Source organism: Prionailurus viverrinus, chromosome A1 (genome assembly GCF_022837055.1).
Source record: "Prionailurus viverrinus isolate Anna chromosome A1, UM_Priviv_1.0, whole genome shotgun sequence".
In the NCBI taxonomy this organism is placed as follows: Eukaryota; Metazoa; Chordata; class Mammalia; order Carnivora; family Felidae; genus Prionailurus; species Prionailurus viverrinus.
This window is the reverse complement of record NC_062561.1, coordinates 170,066,117-170,079,328: the sequence shown is the minus strand read 5'-3', so window position 1 is coordinate 170,079,328 and position 13,212 is coordinate 170,066,117. Positions and strand designations below refer to the sequence as shown.

Genomic DNA, 13,212 nt, shown 5'->3' with positions numbered 1-13,212 from the left:
ACCACAAGAGGACTCCTTAATTTGAAATAGTCATTACTGCAATCTACAAGGCTTTGCAGGATTGGAACCCCACTGCCTCTCTAGCCCCATCTCTTCCTGCTCTCCCCTCCCCCTTACTACACCCACACTGCTCTTTATTCAACTCCCAAGTCTAGAGTGCCTGTCCTCCACCTATCTATGTAGCTGGTTCTCCCCTCTCAACAGGCTTTTAATCAAATGCTCCACCCTACTGAGCCTTCCCTGGAGACTTTCTCTAGGACTTCAACCTCCACCCCCACACAGTTTTCTTCACTGTTGAATCCCCAGCACCTGGCATCACACTGGGCATTTGTAACTGTTGAGCATGAGTAAATAACCTAACAGAAAAATCTAGATTTAAATGAATAGCTATTGATAGAGGGATACACCTCAAATATTAAAGCAGATTTTCATTTCTTCCACAAATTTAAGAAGAGTCCAGAGTTTGTCTGTCTATCATTTCTGAATACAAAGGATAACTTACAACTAGAAAGGGATAACATTTACAAACTAAAGTTAGAAGATAGCATTGCAGTATCTTTGGCTAATGCTGACACGAGGCGTTTGTTTGGTTTCTACGTAAAATAGTCTGAGTATTTATGGCACTTCAAAGTAGAAAAAAACCCCAAACATTCACTTTTCAACTTTCATTGTAAATAAAATAAGTATTTTTTTAAGAACTTTGATTCAACCAATTTTCAGTTGTCTTTTCAACTTGGAAAAATAGTCTGTGCCCTTCACTGTTTCAATAACTGTTTTCGTTATAACCCTGATAACAGGAAAGATCTCATACTAATAGGCACTTTCACATTCATATATGTTAAATAAGTGATAGGGGAAAACCTATTTATTTGTAAAGACAAGACATTATATGTAAATTTTTATTTTTTACTTCAGTTGAATTCTAGTTTTACTAGTCCCAGCCACACTTCTAATATTTGCATCAAATATAAGTAGGCTTTTGATGTTCAAGCGAATTTTTAACATATATCTTTGAACCTTATCTGAGAATTTTAAGACTTTCCCATGTATAGTAACAAAAACTTAAAAATGATAAAAAAAAAAAAAACTAGTTAAAGCTAATCAGTCCCTTAAAGAACCATTTATCCATGTGGAAGGATGCCTATGTATTCATCACCTCCACACTTTCCTTTCAATCATTAAAGAACTTCAACTGCCATAAAGTAATTTTCAAAACAGTATCTATGACAAGAATATGGTTCAGAACACACTTTGTCCTGCTCACCAGGCTACCTGCCTCCTTGCAAGAGGTACTTATAGCTATCACTGTTATCAGATGCTTAGAACATAAAAAACATAGGAGCAATATTGCACAGATGTACACAATGCATCTTTGGCTCAAACGTACCATGATAACTTAATGTCTGTTGTAACATACCAACCTTTTTCTCATTTCATTGATAAAAAAGGAAAATCTCTGTACACTTCTTTAGAATCACTCAAGTCAAAAAGGTACTACAGTAGTGGTAAGAGTTATTATATTTCAGGTTTTTCTCATATCCTTCTTCTGGGTTAATGTATTTAGCACTTAGCTCCACCTCAGGGGAAGAATATTCACTGCTAGAAGAAAGTGATATATCTGAAGAACAATAGGAAAATGCCAAAACCACATGTGTGGAATACTACCAGCTTATCAATTTATGTCATGTGTAAATAAAATTAGCTGATTCCCAAGGATGTTAGTGCTTTCAGCATCTGAAGAAATGGCCAGTTTATCCCATCTGCATTTGCTTTGGGGTATTAAGCAGCAAATGAAACACGAGGGCAAACCAGTGTATCATTTGGCTGAGAAAAAATATCAATTTAAAGATGTTATCTTTTCAAAAGGTTTTGGAAGTAGGTTACATTATATCAAACTATTATCTGTGGTATAAAATGGCAACAGAGAACATTTATTTCGTTTTTCATTAACGTAATATGCTTGAATTATAAAGTGAATGTCTAAGTTTAGATATAACATCAGTTAACATTTAAAAGAAAACTTATTTTCCCAAAGTGGAATTCACAATCCTCTAATTAGACCAAATTCATACCAAAGTTATTTTTAAAGAGTATTCTGTTAATAGCTCCAAACCTAAGTCCATAAAATTAGGTTCTTCTGTGGCAATTAACAAAAAATAATTCAGCCACTGAGTTGACATCTTATAATTTTTAGTAAATAAATACTTATTTGAGTATTACTATGTTGCTCTCTCCTTGAGCTCAAAATTTGCTGCTGTGAAGTGGTATTATTACACAACTGGTCATGGGTTAGAGCTTATGTAAGACCAAGTGCCAGTTCAGATTTTGAGGGCTCTCCTTTATGAGTGGTAGGAGCCATGTTCCTTAATCTTTTCTTGGCACAATTTTCCTTTGTTACATTTATGATGAACAAAAGAAACAAATGCCAGGCAAGTATCCACAGCCAAAACACTGGGACTTTGTTCCCAATGAAGCAGGAACTGTCATTTTCAGAGACTACCATAATAACCTTCTATAGCTGTGAGAATCACATAACTGAAATTGGTTCTGCTACATCATATACATATATAAAATGTTGTTATGAATTGAAGGGGTAGTTTATTTTTAAGAAGAATTTAACCTCCCTAGGGGCGCCTGCATGACTCAGTCGGTTAAGTGTCCGACTCTTGATTTTGGCTCAGCTCATGTCTTGCAGTCACGAGATCACAGCCCAGCCCTGGACTGCACTGACAGCGTGGACCCTGCCTGAGGGTCCCTCTACCCCTCCCCCGCTCATGCTCACACACACACACTTTCTCAAATAAAACTTCTTTTTAAAAGAATTTAACCTCCCAGGAAAATTTAGTGAAATTACTCACAGAAATTATCAACTGAAATGATTTTAAAGAAAAGAAATTATGACAGTGGAAATGTTTCTACTGAGATGTTAAAGACATTTAGGATATAAAATAATCATGCTAAGATTTCTAAGCCAAAATCTCTAGACCATATAAACTCCATGAACTCAATTCTTAAAAAAACATGTTATAGGGAGGAGATATATTTTGATGATGTCTAAACCTGGTAAAAATTCTTCAATAATTCTCAAAGTTTCAAACATATAAGTCATTTTAAAATTAAAATAATTTTGAGTACTGCCAAAGGGCAGCATCTGTATAAGCTATGGAATGTACCAGATAATGTAACATTCAATTGGTTCCAGAAAGTTCTGAACTCAGAGAGGAGATCCATGTCAGAAAGAAAGGGGCAGTTATAAGTCTCTAGGGAAAGAAAGTGGAGACTGACATTTTTTAAGGCTTAATAAAATTAATTACTTCTACTCATGATGTGCAGAAACACTGTTGCATTTAAAGGTTAAGGTGCTTAGTTTCCTCTTCATCTGGGTATCAGTGGCAGCCCTAATTCAATCACATAAGAAAATAAATGACACCTGCCTGGCCCATAAACATTCCTTTAAGTAATGCTTGTCACTTAAAAAAAAAAATCACAATTTCCTTCATTTCAACTTCTAAGTAATAAACAACATGCTTACAAACTCTTTTTTTTTAGCATATTAGAGCTTTTTGTTTTTAGTATTTCCTAGTGCCATTTAGAATTGACTTTTGTTTGATTTTACTTATCCAGCAACCCATGAGCAAACAAGTAAATAAAGCATTTGTAATTCAAGAGATGATTCAAGTAAAGACAAGATCATCTTGGAGTATTCACTCTAAACTTCAATTCTCAAATGCTTCTAATCTCTTTAAACATTACTTTGGTTCAAATATATTTCAGATTTATGATTTCAAAGGGTTCAGTTATCTGACGAGAACAGGAGCATATTAAGTCTCTGCATAATGCAGTTTTGAAATGGCATGCATATTAGACACTAAGCAGTTATTAAATCTTGCTTTTAACCTACCAGTTTTCTAAATCTTCCCTCCACAAGCTTGATTCCCAGTAGAGAAAAAAGGAACTCCAACAAAAATTTTCCTGTTTACTACAGTAAGCTATTTACTTATCTGTGCACAAGGCTGAGAAATTATGTAAGGGGGATTAATGTATTTGTCCATAGGGTATCTTGCATAGTGTTTAGCTTGAATTTTCATTTGTATTTTTAATTCGTAGAAGGATTATATATTTTGACCCATTTATAAATTGAGTGATAAAATAGAGCATTATTTTCCTACTTGCTATTTAACTAATGTCGAAGTCATTTTTACCTCTCTGAACTTCATTTAGTTTATTTATAAATGAAGATAACAATATAGCTGGTAGAATAAATGACCTAATACCAAAGTGCTTTTACAACTTTAAGATCTTTTGTAAGCATAAGAAATTATATATTACTATGGTGCTTTTACAAGAATGAAAACTAGCTTGCTCTTTCCCCATCATACCTTTTATAAAGGAAGAAAAACACAGAAAAGTACTTTCTGAAGCAGTCTGAGAATTGAGGTTTCAAACTTAAACATTTTCCTAACAATTACAATAATACAGGTTATTGCTAAAATTCAGAGGCCATTTAATCCAGCCACTTGAGTTTTACATAATAAAGATCAATGAAAGCTAAATATAAAACATATCAACAGAACAGTTACAATGATGGAGAGAGAAGAACTGAAAACAAATGTTATACTTCCTAATTTGTTCTCAGTCATTCCTATTTGGTACACCTAGGGTTAGGAGGAGAATTAGGGGCAGAGGCAGGTTCAGAGTCTGGGTTAGTTTTGGCTGGATTATAGCAGGCATTTTAGTATATGTGCTGCCGAAGCGAGCACAAGCAGGCATTTTAAATAACCACTTTTTTCTCTTGGCCAATTGGAAAATAATAAAATTTATGGTAAGAAAACAAAGTGGTCCCATGTGAAATATTTAGAGAGATATATAATGTGTCTATATGTGTATTTACATAAAATCACAGTACATTAGTCCTTATACCAACCCTATTAATCTTACTTTATAGGCAAGAAAATTAAGGCACAGAAGGGTTAAGCAAGTTCAACAAGGTCATATAAGAATGCCTAGCTCTTGGGCTTTTTTTGTTAAAGAGCCATTTACAAGTTCAGTTTATATACATAAAATTTATCCATTTTAACGTATGATTCAAGGAGTTTTGACAAATTTACAGGTGTGCAACTGTCACTACAATCCAGTTTGATACATTTTCATCATGCCAAAAAGTCTCTCATATCTGTATACCGTTGGCCTTTAAACATCAGGGCTTAGGAGCATCAATCCCATCCCAGGCAAAAATCTACTGGGAAATCTATTAATTTCCTAAGAACATAACAACTAATAGTCTACCATTGAGCAGAAACCTTACTAATGACATAAACAGTTGATTAACATATTTTGCATGTTAAATGTACTAAATACTGTAGTTTTACAATAAAGCTAGAGAAAAAAACCTTATCATTAGGGAAAATACATTTACCATACTATAAAAAATATGTATAATAAATGGACCCACACAGTTCAAATCCATGCTGTTCAAGAGTCAACTGTATAGTCAATCCCATCAGAAAGCCCAGCCCCAGAAAACCACAATGCCTTCTCTGGCCATTTCAAAGAAATGGAATCATACAGCATGTAGTCTTCTGCATTGGACTTGTTTCAATTAGCATAATGTTTTTGAGGTACATGCATACCTCATTTCTCTTTATTACTTAATAGTATTTATACCATTTGGATATGCTACATTGTTTTTCCATGGACATTTAGGTTATTTCTACTTTTTGGCTATTATAAACAATGTTGCTATGAACATCTACTTACAATTTTTGCTTGACAAATATTTTCAATTCTCTTGGGTAAATACCTAGGATTGAAACGCTTAATATATGTGGAACATTCATGTATAACTTCTAGAGAAATTGTAAACTTTCTTCCAAGAAAGCTGTATTATTTTATATTCCAGCACTAATGTATGAAGGAGTTGGTTTTTTCACACCCTCACCAACACTTATCAGAACTCAAGATCTCCACCACTACCCTCTCTGGCCTCTTACTGACCACGCACTTGTGTCACAGAAAGCTGGACAGGACAGAGGAAGGAGCTAAGTGAATGAAGAAGTGAGGGAGACAGAGATCCCTATACTTTTTCAAAGACAACCATATCTATTTCAGCTGATGAACCTACATTGACACATCACTATCCTCCAAAGAGTGTTACAATTATTAGTTTAACAGCTAGCATTTTAATTTCAAACACTGGCAAACAAGTGTTTATTGTGACAAAGATGAAAAATACGATAAACCTGTTAAAGGGTGCTTTTTATTTACTTTTTCTGGCTATATGGTTCTAGAAGCTAGAACATCCGGTATGATGTTGAAGTGGTAAATGCAGATAGAGGTTTTATTTCTTATATAAAGGAGGAAAGTATTCAGTCATTTACCATTAAGTATAATGTCATCTACAGGCTTTTCTTAAAAGCCCTTAATGTTGAGGAAGTTTTATTTCTCATGAGAGCATTCTTATCAGGAACACAGGTTTGATTTTGCCAAATGCTTTTTTGTATCTATTGAGATGATGATACTATTTTTTGTTTGTTTGTTTGTTAATGTGATGAATGGCATGGATTGGTTTTTGAAGGTTAAACCAACTTGCAGTTCTAGGATAAATTCTGCTTCAGTATGATGTATTTCTGTATATTGCTATATTGGCTTTGTTATAATTATGCTTAGGATTTTTATATAAGATCATGAGACATTACTCTGTAGTTTTCTTTTCCTATGATTTTTTTCTCTAGCTTTAGAATCAGGTAATGGTGGTCTCAAAAAATGAGCTGGGAAGGAGTCTTGCTTTTTCAACTTTCTGAATGAGTTGGTATAGAAGTGGTGTATTTCCTTCTGAAAAGTGTAGTATAATTCACCAGTGAAGCCAGCTGGGCCTGGAGTTTTCTTTGAAGGATGGTTTCTTAATGACCAATTCTTTAAAAGAGAGGGGGATATGAAGATTGAAGGATTTGGTAGTTTTATCTTTCAGGAGACTTGTCCATTGCATCTAAGTTGTTTAATTTGTTTGCACAAACTTGGCCATAATATTCCATTAATATCCTTTTGACATCTGTAGACTCTGTAGTGATGTCAGCTCTCATTTTTGACATTAGTAATTTGTGTCCTCTCTTTTTTCTTATTGGCCTATGTAGAGGTTTACTTTTATTGATCTCAAAAGACTAGCTTTTAGTTTCGTTGACTCTGTGTTTTTCCCTTTTCATTGATTTCTGCTATTGCCTTAATTTTTTCTTTCTTCCACATATTTTGAGTTACCTTGGATTCATTCAACTTTTTATGGTAGAAATTGAAGTCATCACTTTGAGTACCTTCTTTTCTAATATAGACATATACTGTTAAAGTCGTCTCTCAAGTACTGCTTTATAGGCAGTATATAAATACTGAGATGTTGTGTTTTCATTTGCATTCAGGCTCAAAACACGTTGATTTGCACTCTGCCCCACTGGTTATTCAGATGCACATTGTGTAGTTTCCAAATATTTAGAGGTTTTTCAGAGATTTGTCTTTGAGCTCTATTTTTATTACATGTACATAATTTAAATACTTATAAATTAGTTGGGACTTATTTTATAGTCCAGAATATGGACTATCTTAGTACATGTTCTCTGTGTACTTAAAAGAATTGTATTTTCGGGTGATGATGTATGGAATGTCATATTTATGTCAGTAGGTTAGGTTGACTGACAGTGTTATTCAAATCTTCTATAACTTCCTTAGAGGATATACTTTTTAAATAAAATTTACTTTTAAAGATCACTTACTATGGCATCACAAAAAAAGTAATACTCAGTGATAAGTCTGACAGAAGACAGAAAGTCCTCTATACTAAAGTCTACAGAACTTAGCTTAGAGAAGTTAAAGATCTTACTAGCAAGATATACCATGTCCATGGGTCAGAAAACACAATAATGTTAATCCATCTATTTACCCCCAGTTGATCTACAGACTCAGTACAATACCAACCTAAATGCCAGCAAACCTTTATATAGAAACTCTTGAACTATAAAAGAACACTAACACTGATATGGAAATGCTAAGGGCCTCTAATAGCCCAAACGATGAAGAAACAAATTATAGCACTTAAATTACCTGATTTCAAGACATTATAAAGCTACAGTAATTAAGACAGTGTTGTATTGTATGAAGACAAACAAAAGAATCAACAGAAAAGAAGAGTCCAGAAAAAGACCTATGCATAAAATTAAAATGAAAGTGCACGTAACAAGGTAGGTGAGGGAAACACCATAAGGGGAAAAAAAGATAGTAATTTAAACAGGTGGTGCTGGAAGAACTGCATATCCATATGTCAAAAATATAAACTTAAGCCGTTTTTCACAGCATATATAAAAATTAACTTGAGATGGATCACAGACTCAAATGTGAATTCTTAAACTATAAAACACATAGAAGTAAGCATAAAAGAAAACCTGTATGATCTTGGGGTTGACAAAACTTTCTTCTATGTACCATGAAAAACATGATCTTTGAAAAAAAATTTGGTAATTTAAACTTTGTCAAAATTAAAAACTTCTGCTTTCCAAAAGACACTTAAGATAATGAATAGATAAATCACAGACCAAGAGAAAATATTTGAAAAATAACATTTCTGATAAAGGATTTGTATCTAAAGTATGTTAAGAACCAAGACTCAGTTGTAACAAACCCAATTTTTACAAATGGGCAAATGGTTTGAATAGACATTTCACCAAAGAAGATACATGAATGGCAAATTAGCACATGAAAAGATGCTCAACATCTTTAGTCAGGAAAGACAAATTACATTAAGACATTTCTACATAAATATTAGAATGGCTAAAGACCGACCAGTCTGAGTTGATGAAAAGAGAACACTGCTGCTGGGAAGGCAAACTAGTATAATCACTTTAAAAGGCAATTTGGCAGTTTCTTAAGTATTTAAACATGCATATTCCCTACTATTCATTCATCCCTTTCCTAGTACCTTCCCTAGAGAAATAAAAGCACATGTCCATTACAAAGACTCATACATAACTATTTTTAGCAGTTTCATTTGCAGTAGGCCCAGAAAAGAAACAACTCAAAAGTCTATCAGTAGCTGAATAGATAAACGATGGTATATTCCTGAGGTCACTCTACTCAGCAATAAAAAGGAAACTATTGATACAAAATGGCTGAATCTCAAAATAATTATGCTAAATGAAAGAAACCAGACCAGAATAAAAAAAAAGTGTAGACTGTATGATTTCCTTTATACAAAATTCTAGAAATACAAACTAATATAGCAACAGAAGGCAAATCAGTGATTACCTGAGACAGGGTGTAGAGAAGGGTATAACTAAGTCCATACACAGACAATCAAGTATCCTATAAAAGTTGTTATTGTATCAAAGTGGTTTTCAAAAAGAATGACAAATTATGCTTATTAAAAATTAGATATTGGATCCACATTTTCCCAAATAAATGAAGTAAACGTGACACTTCAAGGGGAAAAAAATGACAGGTTTTGTTGCCAGTGATAAAATCCAAACTTTACAGTGACAATTAAAATTTTAGAAAACACATATTTGTCACCATGTACTTGATAGCTTCCCATTATTTGTCTGATGAGACTACTGTTGACATTAATAAATGTGATCTTTTGATGTTATGTAATGAATCATGTCACCTTTTTGAGGATCTATATATATAACCTGGTCACCTGATATATTCTAAATGATGAAGCATGATGCTACAGAATCATGCACAGATAAAGTTACATTCAAATTCCAAGTTCAAGCAATGGAGTTAGTGTAAGAGAGTATGAAAAGTTTATCACTGTGGTTTCAGATTCCATGCTGCAACTATCTTTGAAAAATTTAGCAAAATGTACTGTGCTGAAGTAGAATTAGAATATGGCTTCCCAACAATCACCTACCCTAAGTCCTGGATCATGTGAACACAGTTATCACTTCCCTAATTATGTTGTCATATGGCATTCTCTTCTTTCAAAAAAGGAGAGAATATTCTCCAGCTGATAACAGAAGAGTAAGTTTAAAAAAATCAAAAACACTTGAAAGATATGACTATGCTGAGTCTGAAGATCGAGGGACCATGGGGAAAACAGTGTAGAAACTTTAAGGAGATGAGAGATGCCTTCAGCTGACAGCAAGCAATAAAAGCAACTTAGACCACTTCTCAGCTTCAAGGAACAGGATTCTGCCACAACAGACACAGGTTAGTAGTCAATTCCTCCCAGTGACTCCAGATAAGAACTCAGCCTGAAATCCCGATTTTGGGCTTTGTGATACCCTAAGCAGTTAACCCAATCAATATTGCCTATGCTTGTGATCCACAGAACTGTGAGGTAATAAATGCATGTTGATTAAAGCTGCTAGGCTGTGATCATTTGTTATGCAGCAATAGAAAGCTAATATATTTATTATAAATCAAAATGCACATACACTTGCAACCAACAATCCCAATGCTGAAAATGCACCCTATATAGTTCAAAATGATTATGTTATTAGTCCAAATATATTCATTCAACGTTGATATATATATCGCACACACACACAGTCTCCCTAAGTGGAAGACTGATTAAATTACATAAATCCATAAAATGGAATATTCTGAAACCATTACAAAAAAAGATATAACTACATGGATAAATATCAAACAATGAGACCCTAAGTTATACTATTAAGAGAAAAAAGATCTGAAAAGTTTAAGAGTATGTTTTTATACATTAAACATTTTCCTGGAAACACACACATATACTTAGTTATCAACTAGCTTTGAGACAGGCTTAGATTATTAAGTGGGAGATCTTCATTTTTAATTTTCTATTTTCCATCACACTTTCAATTTTCTAATGGGGCTTAGTTTTCTTATTCTGTTAAAAACATCAATATAAGTTATTTGTCAGTGTCAGATGAACACTTCCCTGGCACTCCTGCAATGCTATATTCTTTTGTTCAACTTGTACCTGCTATCTGGCATTTGTCATCCATGCTAAGACCAAGATCACTTTTCCTCATCAACTCAGCCCCAACTTTCAAATCTCAGTTTCTCAGAGACATGCCCTATTAACTGGGGACTTCATGTATGTGATTTTTTTTTTTTTTTTTTTGAGACAGAGACAGACAGGGCATGAGTGGGGGAGGGGCAGAGAGGGAGACACATAATCTGAAGCAGGCTCCAGGCTCTGAGATGTCAGCACAGAGCCCAATGTGGGGCTTGAACTCATGAACCGTGACATGATGACCTAAGCGGAAGTCGGACAGTCAACCAACTGAGCCACCCAGGCACCCCTATGATATTACTTAATTAAAACTATAAGCAATTCAATTGTTTTCAAAATTTTAGACTGTACTCTAACATTTTTCATAACTATATTGAAACTACTTATGATATAGATCATAAATAACATACAATGTATATAACAGTGCTATCCTGATGAGGATGAAGATGATAATCCTAAATCCTGCAGTTATATGGTAATATCAAGAACTACTCCGTAGGAGGCAAACCAGTGTGATAAAAATGAGACTAACTATCCTTAAATAATAGCAGAATTGTGTGAGCAATATTTAATGGGCAATCTATAATATCAGGTTTATCTAATGTATATTAAAATTAGAATTATTTTTCATATTCCTTTAAGTTTCTTTTAAAATGCATAAATACTAGTTAAAGCAAGTATTTCTTATTAAATATTACATTTATAAATTTTACCTCTAATGATATTTTCTACAACAGGATGATATACAGTGAAAGTAACTTAAAAATACACACTATAAGTTCAAAGTTATCCTTGCTTGTTGGCAAAAGTGGTTAACCACAAGACCCAGAGGTGTTCAAAGTCACCATAAAGAAATATAGGAAAAATTCCTCAACATATTAATTTTTCTTTGTTCACTTATGAAAGATGTTCATAGTTGATAAGGGATTCAAAGCACTATGGAATTTTATATGCAGCCAAACAAGAGGATGTGTGGTATTGTACTTGGAAAATAATATACAATGAACAAGATAGAAGATAGTACTATCATTGTTATAAAGTTAAACCAAGTAGACTATTTTTATAAACAGGTTTTCTAACAAAAATATACCTAACTAAATTCCATGTGTAATTGCACTATAATAATATATCTCCCCCCCAAAAAACAGGTGGATGACATTTTCTATATAACAGCAAAGTATTAAAGACTATAAAAATATTGGGTATATACATAGCTCTTTGTCATCAGGAAAATGTTAAACAGAATTGCTGAAAACTTTTCAAGGAGAAATCAAAGAGACTGAACATATAAAAATAATAAAACATGACATTACAACATCATCGAGGAAACCTCTAAAATCATTACCTGGAACCAGTTCCATAATGATGTAGATAGGCTGTCTTTGTGTGCAAACGCCTATAAGTTTGACAATATTGGGATGATCGTATTGCTTGAGAATTCTGGATGAAAAAAGTTTCAGAACAGTTATCATTTAAATAAAAAAGCATTAATTTATGATCATCAACAGCATGCCCAAGTAGAATATACTTTAGTCAATATAATTCTCTTTTTAAAGCTTCAATATGAAACCAAATTATGATAATTGATGGATGTATACAAGTTTAAATAAATATTAGCAAACTATAGGTAAAAGGAATCAATTCTCCTTAATTCAATATTCATTTAAAAATTATTATCCACTCTGAGTAATAATCATGCTAAACCTGAACATCTTACTTAGTCCCAAACATTACACTCCCTTCCAAGTATCTGGTTTTAGCCACTACCACAAAAGCCACTAACTGACAAGCATTTAGTGGACCAGAACTATAAGCTGCTAGGTTGGCATCTTTTTGTTTTGTTTTTATGTACACACTTGATTGAAAATACATAAATAAGAATTCAATTCATATTGGTAAGTTTTATAGGCTGATCATCTCATTAGATTTTGTAAAATACTATCTTAATTATAGTGATCAATTTCAAAATAGTAAAAATTCAAGTTTTGAGAAAGTGGACTACAGGTTCAAAAATAATTTAGTAACAGTTTCAATATACACTGAAGCAGAAACAAAGGGGACTTTGTTTGGATAAAGGCAAAATTTCATCAGAGGGCTATAAAAATAGCACAGATTCATCCATAGAACTCCAAGCATGAGTTAAAATAAATTAGATTCCCTCAAAGGCCCATCTACCCTGAATATTTCTATTACCAAATCTTATTCCATATTACCCTACTGACATAGTTATAAATTCA

At 33.3% G+C, this 13,212-nt stretch overlaps 1 protein-coding gene across 2 annotated transcripts in view; it reads right to left on the bottom strand.

Moving 5' to 3' along the window:
* The window catches only part of FER (FER tyrosine kinase), a 435,391-nt gene that overhangs the window by 131,184 nt on the left and 290,995 nt on the right, over positions 1-13,212 (bottom strand). For both annotated transcript variants that reach the window (XM_047879101.1, XM_047879093.1), the window contains exon 16: positions 12,321-12,415. In XM_047879101.1, coding sequence (XP_047735057.1) covers positions 12,321-12,415 — 95 coding nt within the window. The remainder of the gene's footprint in view (positions 1-12,320; positions 12,416-13,212) is intronic.